This window comes from Diplotaxodon limnothrissa, linkage group LG8, assembly GCF_057381915.1.
Source record: "Diplotaxodon limnothrissa isolate DT_005_m linkage group LG8, D_limnothrissa_male_GT1.1, whole genome shotgun sequence".
Taxonomy (NCBI): Eukaryota; Metazoa; Chordata; class Actinopteri; order Cichliformes; family Cichlidae; genus Diplotaxodon; species Diplotaxodon limnothrissa.
In genome coordinates this window covers 14,290,830-14,310,755 of record NC_140603.1, presented here as the reverse complement: position 1 = coordinate 14,310,755, position 19,926 = coordinate 14,290,830, and the positions used below count along the sequence as shown (strand labels likewise).

The 19,926-nt window shown below is 42.2% G+C and overlaps 1 protein-coding gene across 3 annotated transcripts in view; it reads right to left on the bottom strand.

The window, feature by feature from the left end:
* The window catches only part of mpripa (myosin phosphatase Rho interacting protein a), a 52,598-nt gene extending 33,204 nt beyond the window's left edge, over positions 1–19,394 (bottom strand). For all 3 annotated transcript variants that reach the window (XR_014906476.1, XM_085361308.1, XM_085361307.1), the window contains exons 1-3: positions 18,566–19,394; positions 16,306–16,383; positions 13,519–13,584 (exon numbers count right to left, since the gene is read on the bottom strand). Coding sequence is in view for 2 of the 3 variants with exons in the window: in XM_085361308.1 (XP_085217434.1) it covers positions 13,519–13,584; positions 16,306–16,383; positions 18,566–18,685 (264 nt within the window). In the remaining variant the exon portion in view is untranslated. The remainder of the gene's footprint in view (positions 1–13,518; positions 13,585–16,305; positions 16,384–18,565) is intronic.
* Positions 19,395–19,926: the final 532 nt, after the last annotated feature.

The following is a 19,926-nucleotide window of genomic DNA, read 5'->3' as shown; positions in this document are numbered from 1 at the left end:
CTATATCCACTATAGGTCTGTACTCCAGCTAAACATATAGATGGATTAAAACAATAACAATAATCAAAATAAACCATGTGTTATAAAGTGCAGTCCTGTCAGGCATTCTCAGATACACCTCATCCCACTGGTATGCATTCTGGACTTTCAGACGGTAACGAAGCAACAGAGCTACAGCGGAGGCTGGAAGAACACAGCGCTAACACACAATATTATGTGGAAAAAAAAATGAACAAGAGCAAAGGAAAAACCACAGCACACATTTCACACATATTTGTAGAAGATATTTCAGAGAGGGTTGTGGGTGGCAGCAGCGCTTCTCTTCTTATGGAGAGTGGTGAGAGAATGTGGGTGGTTTAATGCTGTGTTAGGAGGCCAGCAGCCGACGAATGCAGAGGCGGAGGAAGATGAGGGTGAGTAAGTGATGATGAAGACCTTTCTTTTTTTGCCGCTGCTTAGTACAGCAGGATTCTCTTCAAATGCAGGCTATGATTGCAATCGGTCAATCAAGTGCAGTAAACTACAACTATGTGAACCTGATCTCCGGCTGCCCGTTATGGTGGCAAGCCAACAATAGAATAATAAAAACACATGTAGTCACACAAAAGTCAAACAAGGCATTTACGGTAACGCAGTATCACTCAGCCAGGAGCTGTTGGTGTGACGCCTGTAATAATGACTACATAATAAAAAGCAGCAAAAGGCAGAGTGTGAGAAATCTGTCAGCCTATGTTGAAGTGGTGACAGAGTTGATGGGCTGGCAGCAGAAACAGGTGCTACAGTCGAGTTGTGTCATGTTGCCTTGGCTGTAAGATCTAAAAAGTTGTTGTTAGGGTGTGTGTGTGTTTACCCACAGATAACACCTTTTCTTTTTCTCCCAATAATCTTTGTGAAAGCTGCCCCTTTCTTCTCTGAATCATCTCAGTGTCAAAAATCATTATTTAATAATTTCTCATCTGCTCCTTGCCGTCTTCACTCCTTCTCCTGACTTATGAATGGAGCCTGTTATGTCTACTCACTGCTTATCTGTTCAGTTTATACCCTTCACTTGAGGTTGTAGAGACGGTGCCAAATAATTACCCTATGTGTGAAGGGACTGCATTGGTTTCTACGATACCAATCTCTAACCGAGAAGGGCTTTCTCTGCCAAGTCCACTGTCTCATGTCATACCTTCAATGAAAGTGATCCAACTTTATAACAAAATCTCCACCAAATTTTATTAAATTTGACTTTGCACCTTTTGCATACTCCCACTGACATTGAGACAAAATCATCTAAAAGATACCTCTGTTTGTCTGAGTAATAGGATGACAAACAAAGAATGCAAAGACTGTAAAGAAGCTTTTTTTGTTGTGCCACATGCTCCTGTCAGCAAAGTGGATCACAGAGACAGGAAACTGACCTTATGTAAAATCTTGGGTGGCTGGGAGCTGAATGCACAAATGCATGTCACATCAGTGCCGCAGTTAGATCCTAAAACACATTCATCAAGCAGTCCACCAGCCTAAATTCATTCCAACAGCTACTCTCCCAAATGAATGCTGGAAGCCCAGCGCATTAAGACTGTTTTGCAACACTGCTATTATCCATTGTTAGTCTTAAATGTTAATGATCTTAATCACTAACTTCTAGCACAGTAAACCCTAAAGCCACAGTTCTGTGGTCAGCTTTTGGCTCCAATGCAAAAACACAGCACTTGTTATAAGATTACAAGTTGCCTCCAAACACAACTGTCTGAAATGCTGCTGCACGCCATTCAGTGCACTGACACAGCACTTTGGAAAGTAGGCCAAAGTGAAAAGGTACCCGTTCTATGCTTGGTCTTCTGATGCTGTTGCAGTCTATAATAAAAACTTCTATAGTCACAGAAAAGGTTCATAAATACAAATAACTCAATTAAACAGCTAGTTTCTGCACCTTAGTCAGCTCTATGAAGAAATTACAGAAGACATGCAGGGAGATACCAAATAATTCTTCAGTCCAGTCGAGGCAGAATTTGCCCATCAAGCCAAAAGGAATGGAAGGGAAAATGGAGGAGGCACAGGAAAATGTTTCTTCACTTAATTAAGTTAATACATCAACTGTGGAGCTAGCTTTTTTCCCCTACAAGGATGAAAAGCAGCGTAATCAAAACAGCAGTGACAACAATTTCAAGCAACGAAGCGAGGATTCATCAGGTAACAAAACTTTCCAGATTTCTTTATGCGTTCTAGGACCAGACACCATTAAAACTAAAGCACCATCTGGTCATTGTGACAGGCCAAAACAGTCAGCCATAATTTAAAAAAAAAAAATTAAAAAAACAAACAAACAAACAAAAAAATAAAAAAAAACCTGCTCACTGATGATGAAGGCAACATGTTTTTTCCACAAAGCTATAAGTACTGTATTACAAGAACTTTTTAAAAATTGCATCCATGAGTCATTTTTGATAGCCAAAGTTACAAAGAAGGTGTGTGCTTGTTGCCTTAAAGCTGAGAGAAAGCACAGAAGAGAGAGGACCACACTGAGGGTGCAATCGCTGGAAGCAAGCCAGAACACGGCTGTTGGAAAAGGGAATTTTGGGCCAGCTCCTGAGGAAGCTGGAGCAGGTTATTAAAGAGAGAGTCGCTCACCCAACAACAATTAGCAGCAAGCCAAAATCTTCAACTCCACGTAATGTAGGTTTTATAAGCTTGAGCTACTCATTAAAAGAGGCCCACATAAGTAAAAACTTCTACTGGGAGACATTTTCACCTGTATATCAAACATACTTGAAGCTGAAAGTGTGCACCATCACATATGAATCCTATTCTTATCCTGTAATTGTAAGCAGTGACCAGACGCAGCTCTGAGGCTGCACTTTTTAAAGATACCTTTGCTGCAAAGCCCTGACATTAACAGGTGACAGGATTGCTGGGTCACCATGTTGAGGCAAAAGGTCAAAGGTCACCTAATACAGCTGCACCTGTCATGTCTCTGAAAGACATTCAACTGCAGCTGTGGCCACTACAGGCTATCCCAAGGCAATGGCTTCAAATCTAAGGCTAGCCTACAACTGAACTTCCAACTGAGGTGCTAACCAAATCAAAAATTACAGTTACAGGAGGTTTATTTTAAAACGTGTGTCCAAAATGTATCTAGCCCAAAAAAAGTAATCTAAATATATTGGGAAGCATTTTTTGGTTTGGTTTTAAATGTATGTTTTTTACTTTCACTTTGCCTGCCAGTGTCCCTGCGCCACCACCACTGAACATGCAGACCTTCCCACTGTTTTATTAGCACCCGTCTTGGAGCTAGCTAACCTCTCACCCTGATACTTTAAATGAAATCTTTTGTCAGTGTCCTGGTCTGGTGTTTAGAACAAACTGAGCGAGCAGTCTGCCAGGCCCCGTTTGGCTTTATAGAGCAGGGAGGGGTTTAGGGGGGGAAAAGAAGTTACACAATACTGGTGGTTGCTCTCCCCCAGCACAAACAGTTTATTTGCCAGACAGAGCTGGAATGGAAGAGAGAGATACAAGACAGTGGCAGGATAAGTGAGCGGTAAAAGGACGGGAAAGTAAATTGGACTGAGTAATGTATAAGTGAAGTTCTTGTTTAGCCAAATCCTCCAGGAATAAGCCTTTTTCTGGTTAATGAATGGCTGGAAATCATTAAAAAGTACAAGAGAGTGACTGAGGGAGGGTTGAAACAAAGGATGGTAAAAGGATATTCTGAAAACTTTTCACCACGGCACAGTACTCGTCCACAGTCAACCAGAATTCAACTAAACCTCCTTCACATTCGCCAAGAGAAATATGACACAAGAAAGAAAGTGCAAAGTCACAGTCAGCTAAAGTCCCACATAAACACAAAATGGAGACCTGGCACACTTTTAATGATCCTGTCAACAGTCTCTCTCTCTCTCTCTCTCTCTCTCTCTCACACACACACACACACAACGCCAATATAATCACTATGGTATGCCCTGAACTCGAAGTTCAGGTCGCTGCCATGGTAAGCGAGGTTCTAAATCAGTATTCGAACACCATCATTGCTGTTGATGCCCAAAATCCCACACAGTCCATGAAATAACAAACAGTAGTCCAACACCCTGCATAACCTTAATTATTATAATCTATTCTCACACAAAGGCATTTAACCGTGAATACCATGCGATGCACTAAGGTTACCAGTACCAATATGGACACAGTGGCACAAAATGTGTTCACAACTACAACAGCAAAGTGTCTTTAAAAAACAAAAAAAACAAAAACAAAAAGTGTTTCACTTCAGAATTTGCAAAGATAAAAGTATGTGTTTGCTACTTTACATAATAGCTTACACATAACCTACCCCTCTAGCAATTGTGAAGGGGATGTGAGTGACATATATTTTGGCATAATTGTAAGTCCATCTTTTGTCGCTACAGTAATTTCAGCGCCATTATTTGCAGGCATATTAAACCATCTGGCTGTGGAACACACAATCACTATGAACAAAGGGAAGCTAGTGAGAAGATATGAAAATATAAAACTTTAAATTACATTTTATATTTAAGAGAAAACAACTAATATTAGTCAATGAAACAACTAAACACAAATAAAAGTAACTGATAGCAGCTCACAGATAGGCTAAGCCCACGAGTTTAATATTTAGAGGACAGACTTGGTCCTGAGCCAGTTACAGGATACTGCTGACTGAAGAAAAGGAAATGTCTCAGAGTATTTATATCCGCCATATCCAGAACAATGTGGTCACTAAGACAGAGACAAAAACTAAGGAGCAAAGATAAGAATACAGATGGAGAAATTCAGGCCAAAAGCATAACACAGAGCAAGACTGGTAATATATTAACTGAATATGCAGCCTAGCCCATCTTTCCTAAGACCCTTCACCGTGTTTAGTTTAGTTGAGTCATACTCTCTTGGTAATAGCAAACTTGCATGTCAGCACTCAGTTGGAGAGTGCTCATGCATCTTTTCGTATCTTTACTGAACACACTGAGCAATCACAACACAGGCTGGAATAAGCAAGCGAGTCAGGTGTTCTACGAGGTTGGAAGACTGGGTCATAGATTAAAGCCTCCCTAAAGAAACCAGTGTGGTTACTGACAGTCTTCTGTTGTGAGTCATGCCTTAATCACCACTGTTTTCACTCGATGTTCATAGAAGCATTTCAGAGTTGTGAAGTGAAGAAGTGACAAAAAGATTTTAAACAATAGGACCCATTGTCTTCAAATGACAAAAACATATTTTCACGCACAACACTTCTGCGATTATCTCCCATGGACAGAGAGACAAAGGTGGAGAGAACGAGTGAGCTACAAACATATATCAAAGCCAGCATATTGCTGAATCTATGCTGTGAGGTATGAAGGCATTTCTGAAGGCCCAAAAAAGATGGTTCAGCCTGATCGAGGCAAGGTGGACCTACTGAAGTGGCCAATAGGTACATAGAGATATTCAAGAAAGAAATACTCTATCCACATCAACTAGATGTGGTACTCGAGTGTGTGTGTGTTCACTTGGATTAACTGCCTTTAATGAGCTGAAACTAACTGGATCTTAGAGAGCGAGAGCAAGAGAGAGAGGCTGACATGCATCATGCTTGTTTAGTCAATAAGAGACATCAACAGAAAAAAAAAAAAGTTGTGTCTTAGGTCATAAAGCTACAAATGACAAATCACTGTTGTCTTAGGATGATGATGCTTCTACAGAACAATGTTTTCATGGAAAAACAGTACTTTGAACCAGAGCACAGGAGTGGTGTGTTATTTAAAAACCCCATGCTCTCATTAACACACTTATTCACATAGCACTTTGTGCTTGTGAGCTGGCCTGAAGCATGACCTTACTTCATCATGCTGGCTATCGTCAGGCGAAATCATTCACAAAGACAGTGCTGCACTAAAAACTTTGTCTCCCAGCATTTGCATGGAAGTTTGCAAACACTCACCACTTCCCAGGTGTACTGAAACCTAGCATCACTTACAGGACTCCAAACCTGTGTGTCTGGGGCCTTAGGAATCAGTTTCACGCACAGCCAACCAGTCGCGAGAACAAAAATTGTACCTTAATGACTGGTGGTTGCTATGCGACCACCAACCAGCCTTCAGACCTGTGTGACTGTTTTTATTGTAAGCTAGCTGTTGAGCCTGTTGTTTGTGTTTTAATGACTTTAGCATATACTCATCCAATTCCATCATCAAGCTATGAAATTTCAAATCAGGCAGGCCTGTGTTGTCATTTTTGGTTGGTTGTGCCAGAGCAACAATGCTTACCGAAGTTGGCCCTCTTACTGTAGTGAAACTTTATCAGCCAACAAGTCAGAGCAATGATAAGATCTTCAGTGCAAAATTGGGAATTTAACTAGGACACAACAGGGACAAAAAAGAAAAAATCCCCACAAAGTCCCCATTTCTGCACACAGAAACAAAAACAAGGGAATTCTTGTTATAAATGTACCACACTGGGTGAAAGCTTTATGACTGGGGGTTGCTATTCAGCTGAATGTCAGTTACAGTGCTGCAGATCCTGATTATTACAAGCTGTATGAATTGCTCTTCCCATGGTTTTGTGGCTTTGTGCACTGGGTATAGTGACCCAACTGTAATCCATTACTGTTTACATTCCAGCAGATCAGTTCCTACTGGAACCATGGGGAAGGAAGGGCAGGGGTTAAATAAGACTCTCACGCACCATATCTCTACAAAACCAACATATGCCTAACCCAGAAACCATATTCAGTGCTCTAATATGGAGAGATTATACCACTTCTATCCACCAGAGCTGCAACGAACGTTTATTCTTGTCCCTTTGTGCTATAACGCAAACAAATGTACTTCATGTGGTTCACACTTCTTTCTCCACTCATTTTCTCATCGCTTGCTGTGAGTGGAAGACTAGAGCACCTCTAAGTATTCCTAATTTGATGGGGTGGGGTGGTAAAACTCTACTTATTCCCCCACATAGAGTGGCCTGGAGGCAAGAAACACAGCTCAAAAGCCGTGCCCACTCATCCATCCCCTAGCTCTCACCCCAAACAGACACTCACTGCGAAACGTTTAGATTCATGTTTCTCAGGTGCAAAAAAAGAGAGAATTTACGCATGTTTCAGCATGTGAAAAGGTTTTACAAGGCTTGAAGGCAAATACAGGCCGGGGCTCTATGGGTTCATGTCAGAGATTAAGCAGAGATGCAGCCGGACCTGTGCGTATCTCAAGTTAAAAGAATGCACAAATGTGTGGGAAATGGAAGGAAGTTTGTCTAAAAGAAGAAAAAAAAAAAAAAAAAAAAAACCTCTCAGTTCTTGGACAAAGCTATGGAGCAGAAGTCCACTATTTGAATTCCAGTAAACACAGCAAATTAATCGAGCCAAGATGAAATGTGAATGACTTAAACAGCTAAAACATCATGAGAACATCATGTTCTCGTTGAATACGGCTGCGATACAGACTGCAGTCAATACAGTCTAAAGGCAAACGCAATCCAAGTGTATCTGAAAGGGTCTTTTGTGTACTGCAACTCAATAGGGAGCCTCACTTCATTCGCAGGTATACTGTGCTTGTTCAGCCTGGGATAAAATACATTAAGCGAACAGCGTGATAACACAACCTGCACTGTGTTCCCGCAAAGGTCTCGAAATACAATGAAGAAATACTGCACACAAACCACCCTCAACGTTAATAAGAGATTAGCAATGCACAAGCCTGATGATTCAGTGTGACCTCAGACACCACAACACAAGAGTGATAAATTCCCAAAGAGGAAAGTTTAGATCACATAATGAAGAGCATGTTTCAGTTAGAATAGGTTATCTATCGGTCAAAGGACGTTCACTGGGTGCGAGGTGATGTGTAGGGCATTTGACTGCACAGTGAAGGTTATTAGAGTATGGGTGTTGATCTTTCTGACTCTCGCTGTCATTAAAGCAGCTTTCCTGACAGTTTTTCTCATCTACATACCTGCCCTCACTCTGACGTGATAATGGATCTGGTGTGAGAGGCTGTTTCTCTCACCACACTTGGACAACTTCAACACACAATTATGTAATTTGTCTTATTTGTTTTTATGTTTAACTCAAACTTATCGTAAAACCCACCTTCTGCATCTGTTCTCTGCAAACAAGGAACACTTTAATAAAGAGCTTACTCAGAACTTGCAACACCTGTTCCAGACGTGTCCTCTGCTCTCTAGTACCCTCTTTCACAGGTGCGCGCGCGCACACACACACACACACACACACACACACACACACTCTGATGTTTTTGTCCACAGCCACAGCAGAAAGGCTTGCTCGACAGAGCCTAGAGACAACTTCAGCGCTCAAATCCGTGCTTTGCTTCCAGTCTGTTCTGTCCTATATCAGTCAGGTCAGAGACCTCTAGAGCTCTCAACAAAACTGAGAATCTGCCCCATGCATCAAATACCATGGTAAACTGCCGGTGGACAAAAGGGACAAATCGTGTTGCCTCAGCAACGCTGCCTGGACAAAACTGTGTTAGTCTGCTTTTAGAACAATCCAGCTGGTGCATTCAGCAAATACTGGGGACTGAACTGCAAGTGAGCTTGCTAAATAATTATGTCTTCTCTCCATATTTGCAAATACCAAATAAAACAACACGTATTCTGTGAACTAGTGGCACATTTTCAGCTATTCACACTCAAACAGCAACAGTAAACAGTTCTCTTTATCACAGTTCTCTTTATCGTTTTTACTGCAGCTACATTTTACCCCTCTCTTTACCACTTGTCTTGTGCACATAACAGCTCTCCAGAGCCACTGCTGCTCTTAGCAGAAAATCGTGGCAGTGGTGTGTCATGTTAGCTGTTCACTGTAGGTGGGCAACCCCAAATCAATGACTTCAAGTACTGTGCTCCCTCCCAGGTTTTTGCTAGTCCATTCCTTTCCCACAGAGCCATGCCACATCCTGCAGGTTGGAACCTCAACCCATCTGGGTTTGGTTAAGCCAAGACAGAAGAGCCATAAAAAAAAAAAACCAGGCTAAGAGCAAAACAGAGGGGAACCTCCTCATTTACAATCATAACGAGTGCTCCCAAAATTGGGTTTTGATGTGGTTTAGAGGAACGTTATACTGGCGAAAGCTGGCAAACTTTAAAAATCAATTTAGTTCATCTGATCTTAATGTTGACCAGTGTTTGCCATACAGACTACAATAAATCAAGAATATTTTGCGACATATTTTACCATTTTTCCCCCTCTTTAACATTTATGGACATCCTCTAGCTCTTACACTCAACAAAAATATAAACGCAACACCTTTGTTACTGCTCCCATTCCCCATGGGATGGACGTAGAGACCTAAAATTCATTCCAGATACACAATATAACCATCCCTCCCGAACAGTGGTCACAAATCAGTCCAAATGTGTGGTAGTGGGCACATCTGCTATATTGAGATAATCCATCCCACCTCACAGGTGTGCCACATCAGGATGCTGATCTGACATCATGAGTAGTGCACAGGTGTACCTCAGACTGCCCACAACAAAAGGCCACCCTGGAATGTGCAGTTTTTTGCACTATTGGGGGTCTGGGGACCCAGAACCGGTCAGTATCTGGTGTGACCACCATTTGCCTCATGCAGTGCAACACATCGTCGCATGGAGTCTATCAGATTGTCAATTGTGGCCTGTGGAATGTTGGTCCACTCCACTTCAATGGCTGTGCGAGGTTGTTGGATATTCGTGGGAACTGGTACACGCTGTCATATACGCTGGTCAAGCACATCCCGAACATGCTCAATGGGTGACATGTCCGGTGAGTATGCTGGCCATGCAAGAACTGGGACATTCTCAGCTGCCATCTGCCCTGAACAATGTGAACCATGATTCATCCGTGAAGCGCACACCTCTCCAACGTGCCAGACGCCATCGAATGTGAGCATTTGCCCACACAAGTCTGTTACGGCGACGAGCTGGAGTCAGGTCAAGACCCCGATGAGGACGACGGGCATGCAGTTGAGCGTCCCTGAGACGGTTTCTGACAGTTTGTGCAGAAATTGTTTGGTTGTGCAAACCAATTGTTCCAGCAGCTGTCTGGGTGGCTGGTCTCAGACGATCTTGGAGGTGAACCTGCTGGATGTGGAGGTCCTGGGCTGGTGTGGTGGTCCTGGGCTGGTGTGGTTACACGAGGTCTGCGGTTGTGAGGCCGGTTGGATGTGCTGCCATATTCTCTGAAACGCCTGTGGAGACGGCTTATGGTTGAGAAATGAACATTCAATGCACGGGCGACAGATCTGGTTGACATTCCTGCTGTCAGCATGCCAATTGCACGCGTCCTCATTGCTTGTGGCATCTGTGGCATTTTGCTGTGAGACAAAACTGCACATTCCAGGGTGGCCTTTTGTTGTGGGCAGTCTGAGGTACACCTGTGCACTACTCATGATGTCAGATCAGCATCCTGATGTGGCACACCTGTGAGGTGGGATGGATTATCTCAATATAACAGATGTGCCCACTACCACACATTTGGACTGATTTGTGACCACTGTTTGGGAGGGATGGTTATATTGTGTATCTGGAATGAATTTTAGGTCTCTACGTCCATCCCATGGGGAATGGGAGCAGTAACAAAGGTGTTGCGTTTATATTTTTGTTGAGTGTATTTTGAAAATTCAGTCACTGTTAAACAGCTAGTCCCAACTTACCCTGTGTTTTGTTACCATACTAGCTTTCTGATCTGTTCAAGCAGTCCTGATATCATTCAGCTGCTCTGAGCATGTGAATGAAGACCTGACTGGAAACAAAGCAGAATACCAATTTGTTATCTGTTGTCATAAAGTATGTAAATGATTAATATGTTTAAATGTAGGTTCGCCTCCTATCACACATGCACATTTGCAAATGGATGGATGCAACGCCCTTACTACTGCTATAAATACAATCTAATCTTTGGAAAGTAATGATTATTGTGGCTCCTTGATGTGTTCCATGGCAATATTTAATTTTTTCTAATCTCAATACTAATCGAATTGAAAACAGCCTAATAACAATGTCAGATATGTACACCATTTAGCCAAGTGTGTGCAGCTCTTTATTCAACTGAAAACAATTATTCTAATTAGCCTCGTGTGACAAGCGAGGCTCTATATTTAGTGGCACTTGATATTTCAAGCTCCAGACCCTTATTGTCCCTATACTTTTGATCCTCCACTCAGAAGAGGGATGAAAACACAAAGAGTGACATCCAGAGAGAACACTGAACGGAGGGAGGACATCCGCCACTTCACTTGTCTCTTCCTCATCATCTATGTTTCTTTCCATGTCATCCTCCTCCTCCATTCAGTGCCTCACAAACGAGCCTCAATATGAAGAGTATAGTAGTTCCTGAGGGTTGGTGGCTGTTGCTGGGTAAAAATGTGTGCACAAATCTTCTAGTGATTCCTTTGGCTGCTAGCAGATTGCCTGCAGTTTTTCACGTTTGTCTGCAAATACTTGCTAACTACTAGCTGAGTGGTAGTTAAACTTGAAAAAGTGTGAGAAGAAGCTTCGCTTTAGCCAAATGTTTTTTTGTTTTTTAAATTGGTGCAACTCTTACTTTCAAGGAAAACCAGTCCGTCAATGCCAGTCAACCTACAACCCAGCATTAAGCTAGCAATTGTCATGTGTCTGCAAGACTTCAACTGTGAGAATGCAATAACTGTAAAAGGACTTAATATGAGGAGAAAAAAAAAAAAAAGAATGCCACACTGCACCCCAGCACCTGTTCCCTTTATTACATCAAACCTCACACTAGCTTTTCTACTAAAATACCACAATGTGAAAGGGTCAAAGTCAATAAAACAAATACCGTTTCATCTACTTCTGCTTTCACCTCATTTCAAAACACATCCTACGCTTAAAAAAGGCTGTTGAACACTGCTTGGGTCAATCAATATTCAGCATGCCTACATCTTACAGTGCCAATAAAACCGACAAACTAGATTCCTGAACCAAGTCGACTACAAAACTCAAGCTCAGACAGAAAGTCTACATACTAATTTTATAATTACTACATAGATTTTAGTCTACTGACTAAATATAACTCGGTGATTTAATATGTCAGTCAATAAGTGGTTTTTCCAGTCTTTCCTTTAAGAACAGGAAGTAACCACGGGACACCTGCACATCAAGTGCACAGTGTAGTAACCACCTAAATAAACACACAAAGCTAGGTACATAACTTTGAATGTCAACACCACACGCTCATTCCTTTTCACACTACTGTATAAGCAGGCTTAGTGTTTAGCACGTTCACTAAATACGTGGTTGTATGGAACAAAGGACTAGTGCTAACCATGTGTAGGCTGCCTCATCAATCTCACATTTTCAGCACTTGCATCAAAGTTTTTCTTTGGTTTTAAAACAACTAATTTTGCACAGAAATCATGTAACTAGCATTTCTTGTCAGATAAACTAAACTTGCTGATAGGTTTGTAGCTTGAACCCATCCGCTGGAACGTTGAAGACAATATAATTACACTGCTAAGCAAGACACAAATAGGCAAAGTTCTTCATGTTACTCGTGCACGGGAGAGACCGGACAGAGCGCCGTTCCTTCGCTTGACCCCAGTTGCTCTCGTCCGTTCTCCCATACCACTGTTCTTTTATTGAGGTTACATGAATATGCATAAGTTCATTAACATATGACGTCTACATACACACAAAGAGTACCTTGCCTGTGTGTGTGTGTGTGTGTGTGTGTGTGTGTGTGTGTTGCTGATCAAAGGGTCAAACATCCTTGGTCAGGAAGAGGGTAGACTAGACCCCCCCCGGTGAGGAAGTCCAGCAGTTCATCTAAACAGAAAAGCACTTAGACTAGAACAGACGTAGCTACGTTAATCCTACCATAAAACAATTAAGACAAGATGCAACCTCTTCCCATGCTCCCAGGATGTAGGTGTGCATTCTAGTGTGGAATACACACCAAGCCTCTGTAGCCTGTTAAAGATCACACAACTTATCACTACACAATTGATTATACACCTCTAAGCATCTATGGTTAAATATTTCTAAGCATAAATGACAATCAACAATACAAACTCTAACACTTGCAACTAACAATGAAAAAAATGATCACACTTTATCATCATCTTACAATAAATACAACTTTATTACAGTAACAATTGCCACTGTAAATTATTAAATAGTAGCCAAAGCCTCTGGTTTAACTCAAGTGAAAAGAGAGCAGTCCTTTGATGTGAAGCAGGAAAAAGAAAGAAGTGAAAGTTTTAACGTCTGTTCCCCTTATGCGTCAAACTGCTGATGGAGTTGTTTGTTTTCAGAAGTCAAAGAGAGGGGAAAAAACTTCCCTTTTATTTATATGCTGCAAATTTTCAATGTCATAGTAGCAGCAATGAGGTGAACAAGGCTGTGTAAATGAGCAGATCATGGTGCATTATAACACAGATACACTGAACAGTATGCTGCTGTTTGTTTGAACCATGCTTTGGTTGTTTAGACTGTGCCACCAGCTATTAACGGTCACAGACAAGCTTCAGAATATGAACAAAACAGGCAACAAAATAATCATCAGCTGACAGGAAGGAAGCTCACCATTTCATCCAGAGCATAGCGAAGTAAGCCGTGCTCGTAGAGGATAAAGAACCTCCTCTGCCATTTCTGTAACAAGACAAAAAAAAACAACAACAAACAAATCTGTCATTACGGACATGATCACACAAAAGATATCAAACCATAGTCATTTTATATATATATAATAAAAAAAAATTTAAAAAAAGAAGCCTCACAAGAAGTTGTGCCAGTATTTATCATATCAATCATTACACATTTTATAACTCTGGGCATGAGAGTCAAACACAGACTTGTGGAAGGCCAATAAATTTCTAAAGCCTGAGATTATTTTGCTGGATCTAGAAACTCCAGTGAAAAGCTTGAACACACACCTTAGGGTATAAAGACCGCACGCACACGCACGCACACGCACGCACGCGCGCGCGCGCGCACGCACGCACACACACACACACACACACACACACGTACACGGAAGTGCAATCAAGTTTTTGGAAACAGTTGCTATACAGCAGTAAGCAAGTAATGCTGGCACACTTTCCTCTTACGGGACATCACAAGGCTTTCAAGCTGTGACAAGCTGGACAACATTTTTATCAGCATGCATCAGCTGCATTCGGTCATTAAGATTTCAGATAGTTGTAAAGAAAAGGAAAACAATTTGAGGAAAGAAGGCCTTCATATATAAAGTGCAGGTGTTATCACAACAAGAGCTAAGTGGATACAGACGTTCATAAGAGAAGACGAGATTACACTGCTGATTAAACTGTAGGATATATATGGAAAGGCATGCAACTGTGAAGCGCAGTATCATTATGTACCAGGTTAGCTGGGGGGGGGGGGGGGGGGGGGGGGTTAAGTCTTGGTTTGAATGGGAATCCTGTCAGTTACAATAATACAATTTCCACTGATATTCATCCTCATTGTCTTGATCAGTTCTCTTCCACTGCCCTCATATCTTAATGTACCGCTTAGTCTCAGTGTTAAATTTCCTGGGCTCCTATTCTAACAGGGCCTGGTGCATGAAATATTGAGAGCTGCTCTCTAACCTAAAAGGCCACTGGAAGGTCTCAATAGGGGGGCCGAGAAGCCTCACAGGCAATGTTAAAGGGACATTGCAGTCCACAGATGCTTTTTAAAATAAACCAAACCAAACCAAACAAAAAAACCAAACACGATATATTACAGGCTACAGAGGCTGATTATAGAATTCCAGCCTCACTGTCACAAAACAGAGCCAGGCCCCTCCACAACCTGTTAAACTAAAGTGACCCTAAAACGTGACTCACCTGAGACATCAGCGGTTTTCTGTTTCTCTGTTATTTGTTTCAGTGTAAACCTGACAAATGTGCTCACGTCAGCACTACGTACAAGCCAGCAATTATACCCCCGCAGTGAAACGCTGACTGGGAGAATAGGCAGAACGCATCACTGATGATGTCAAAGCAGCGGCAGACTGTTGATAGTAGATCCAGAGGTGCTTTTCCCAAAACTCATATGGAAGCCATCAGCGAGGCTGTGAGAACTGAGACCTTTCTTCTCCTCCCCCACATTCTCCGCAGTCCTCTTTTTGGGATGCACCACCACAGCATATAATCTGGCAGCTGATAAACGACGGCTCCGATTACACGATACTGCAGTGGTAAGAGTTATTAAATGAAGTCAATATTAGGCTCATTATTTCCTAACAATGAGGCTTCACTGACAGAGGACCGAGATTCCCATAAGAATCTGCTGATTTCATGAAGTAGCCACTGAAGCCACAACAACAAGAGCTCTTGTTTATCAAATGAGTGCCAGAATGGATAAAGGAAATTAAAGGGAGGAGTAGCCACGCTACTTACCTAGCACTCTGAGCTGGTAAAACAAACTTAGCTTAGAACTTTGGTGGTAAACAACATAGCTTTGCCTAGCTAAATGGGGTGGGGGGTCTACAACTGTAAGCTTAGAACCAAAACAAAAATCATCACAGACAAGAAAAATGGATAATGGCTATGCTGGGATTTCCGCCAGTGGATGATGGTCGGGGTACACCCTGGTAACTAGACAGCCATCTGCACTCTCAATCCCTCCTTTGGGCAATTTAGAATCACCAATTACCCAACAATCATGTCTGGACTGTGGGAGGAAGGCGGCGTACCTGAACAGAAACCACGCAAGCACATCAAGAAGCTCCAGAAAGGCTCCAATACAGTCTCACAGCAGTTTGTGAAAAAAGGCACAACCTTTAATCCATAGATACGTGTTACTGGACATAGATTTCACACTTTTTTTTCTTGGTCCTCAACAAAACTTTTCATCAGTATCCAAATTTGACTTGACCTTGAGCATAACTTGGGCAAAGACCTGTTAGATGATCACTGTGTGCAAGTGTCACTAAAATCAGTACACTAGGATGACAAGTTTCCCCTAAGCTTCTCACACCTCGGGTGAAAACCTATTAGGTGACCAACACTGTAAGAGGAGCAGCATTTCTTGCCAACAGTGGACAGACGGGCAGACAGCGGATGCCTCGCCATGCCATAACGTCATCTGTCAGCTCAAAACCAAACAGGCTGCTCATTTTTCCTCAAAGCAGTTTAACAAAAAATCAAAACCACTACACCAATCAACCATTCAGACGAGCAGAAGCTAAACACAGGGGGGTTAAATGGACCTCTTCTCTTATAAAGAGCGCCAGTTTCTTGCCATGAATTTCTGCCAAAACTTCCAAAAGAAAGTCAAGAAGAGGTGAAGTCGCAACATAATGCTCTCTTCTAAACACAAGCAATCTCACCACCAGCAAAGCTAAACACTTATGAAACCACTTACCCGAGATCTGTGTAAGGGATTGTCAAAATTTGTTCCCTCCGGTGCCAGAAGCAGCCATCCTGCATATATAGGTTTTGCCTGGTGAGTGGAAAACACAATGACAGTGTTGGAAGCAATCATTAGCATAATAAATAACTGTCTAATTATGGGACACAGAAGTTGATCCTGCAAGTTGAGACCACATACTATGACCTATTTAAAAACACACGCACACACTCACAAACATGTGTTAAACTCCGTGAAAGTGTTATAATAGACATTAGCTGCCTTGACTTTAGGCTACACTCGCCACTTGGCTTTATTCCAGAGCACCATGCTGCCCTGAAAAAAAAGAAAAAGGAAAGGCTAACACACACACACAGTTTTTCTTCTGATCCTCTAAGTGGGTGGACTGGTGGGTGGTGGGGGAAGCAAGAGGCAGAAGTTAGGAGGAAAAAAAACAAAAAAAAGAAGAAAAAAAAAAAGCAGTGGATGAGAAGCAGAAGAAATTAGTGCCGAGCTTTTGTGGCTAAAGATTTGCAATTCAAACATGTACTGAGAGACGCAAGTTGGCCTGGCAGTGTTTCTTAAGTTGTTCTGGTACATGCTTGAACTGTAGCCACGCTAGTAGTCAGCACTTGTCTGCCGAGCCAAGAAGCCCTGCATAACCACTGCATGCATACTGCGTGCAGGAGACCTTGCTGAACTTGATGTTTACATTAAGATCTTACCTGTGCCTAAAGAGCTTATCAAATTAAGCGTCTTACATAAATGCACATGTGCTTCGTCCCCCAGCCTATGAAACAGTAGCCAACCAATCTGAGTCAAAAGAGCTTGACATATCCAGCTGTCTGGCACTTCCATGTCTTTCAATCTGAGGTTTTGATTACAGTCATAACTTCACCCTATGTACGGCCGAGCATAATCCACCATAAAATCCTCTTTTGCTTTGATTACATGCAGCACAGCACATTTTCCAGCTGAGTGACTGTGTAAACAAAATGACATAACATTAATTTCCAAGCACAAGTCCAAATTATAACCTTGGACCGTCAAGAGTTTGAACAGACTTGCAAGAGAAACATTCAGACACTAAAAATGGAGGGGGAAAAAAATGCAAGATGAAGGCAACTGAAAGAATAAGAGAGTGGGACACTGTTGTTGTGTATTGTTGTTTTAATGCCCGTAGGGAGAAAAAAAAAAAAAACAGTTTAGAAAAACATCTTATCTGTCCTTATAAGACTTGAAAGCAATGGCAAGTCCCCCCTGAGACTGAGAAATAAGCGTGATGAATCTAGGTCACTTTTTAGCCTCTAATGGTTCAGCGGTTAAATGTACTCATCTGAGCGTGTTCCTGTGTCTTCATTTCGCAATGCCCCCCACCTCACAACCTCTTATTCCATGTCATCATAAAGGATTTTAATATTGCTTCAATAGCCTGGGCCTTTAAGGCAAGTGAAATTGGAGAGATGGGAGGTCAGAATGACAGTTCTGGTTGAAAATAGATGCTCCGCTTTTCCATATTTTTTCTGTGCGTGTGTCTGTGTAAAGACTTAATATATGGACTACAGGACTTCAAACCTCCAGCAACAGACAATCTAATAATCTTTAATAGCCATGTGAGGCCAACAAACGTAAGCCAATTTCTGTACCAACATCGTGGAGGACAATGATAGTGGACAATGTGTCTCACAGACCTGAGAATGAGCCTTGATCTTTCCCATTAAACAAGAATCCCAAGAGGAATGATCACAATGTGGGTCAACAAAGTTCAGCATGACACCATACCACCTTCACAACATAAGACTCCCTGCTGGGGACAATGTAAACAGTGAAATATCTCCACTAAAATAATAATAATGTTAAAAATAATAATAAGTCAGCCTCGCCCAATATTAGTCCATGTTAAAGTAAACTTTACAGTTTCTTAATTTAAGCAATAGTATGGTTCAAACTACAGTTAAATGATCAAAGGAGACAACATAATCTGAAATAATTACAGCTCCTGTAAAAGCAGCTGATAGCGTTGCTCCTGTGCTGCAGGGCATGGAGCTGGGTGGAAGCCTGCGTGTGCATGAATTAGGGTCAATATGCGCCCTTGGGCTGGAAACTAATTATGTCCAATTAACCCAACCTTTGCACTTCGTGGTCTATTAGCACACGACAAGTCGTTTGAAATGAGCACATCAAACAGAAAAGACAGCAACAGGATTTGCACTCCCATTAAACGGCACATAGTAAGAGTGAAACGCAATGGAAAGTTGCTGGAGCGTTTGTTTACCTGGTTTAAGTCTTCGTCGTTGAGCAGATGCGACTCTCTGGGCTTAAAGCAGTTCTGGCATTTACTTTTGTTGAAAATGTTGGCTTGAAATTTCCGACAGGGATTGTCTTTGAGTGACATGGTTGATTGAGGGAGCGACACTCGATGAGAAAAAAAAAAAAGAAGACTTATTTTAAAAGTCCGTGTTTGAGGGGGGAAAAAATCAGTTCTCACAGCAAAGACTGACGCGAGTTGCTGATGTACGCTTTCTAGAACAAAGCTATTTAACAGTGCGCAGTTCACCTGTCCCGAGGTTACCTGAGGCAGTGCGTAACCCCTCGTTAAGTGATATCTATATTGGTCATCTTGCGCGCGGGGTCGCCTCCTGCAGCTAAAGCTGAGCTGCTAACTTTAGTTTTAGCGTGCAGGCTTGGGCAGAACTTGTCAAATAAAGTCGTCGAAAGTGCGGACAGATGTTCGCGTGTCTCTCTTAATTACGTCCTCCGGCGAGGTGTCGACGTCTCACAGGTGACGCTCCGGGCCTCGAGCTCGCTGCAGAGGTCCCGTCACAGTCTCCATCGGGCGGAACGGCTCTTCACTGAGGGGGAGGGAGTCCACTTCGGCCCCCCTCTCTGTCTTTCTATCAAACAAGTGATAGCGCGGTCATTGCCGTTAAATCTTTTTCTCGCTTCAGGGCCACCGGAACGTTATCAAACTTCGGAAAAGCCATCGACGTGGTTGTCATGCCGCTGGATGAATAGCGTCGGGTCCTGTTCGTCGTAGAGCTGCTCCCCCTGTGGTACTGATACGCAGTCTGCGGTTGATGTTTTCGTGCAAATCCTCGTTCGGGCCGGACATTCAGTCGGTGGAGAGGTGAACGGGAGAGAGTGGGGCTGAGAGACAACGCCTTCGTCCAATCGGAATAGATGGACACGCCCAAAATCCAGGCCGTTTCTTTCGTGGACCAATAGGAAATCTTCCGAAGTGCTAATATTTTCCCTCATGCTAGGTGGTATTTAAAGGCCCACTTAACTTCCGTACAAAAACTCTGATGTTGTTGAAATTGCCTGTGCTCATATATTGCTGTGTAGGGTGAATCCACGTCAATATTATTCCATTATTGTACTAATGAAAAAACATTAATTTTTTTTAAATTCAGCTTGTGGAATACGGTTTGGTTTTTACATATGAAAGAAAAGTCTAAAGGTATACACAGAAATGGCTTCCTAATGAATTACTAATAAAATAAATGGCAGCAGGCCAAAAAAGGACACAGCACACATCATGCACTAATAGGGTTGCCAACCGTCCCTTAAAATACGGAATCGTCCCGTATTTAGAAACAAAAGTACACGTCCCGTATTGAGCTAATAAGGGACGCA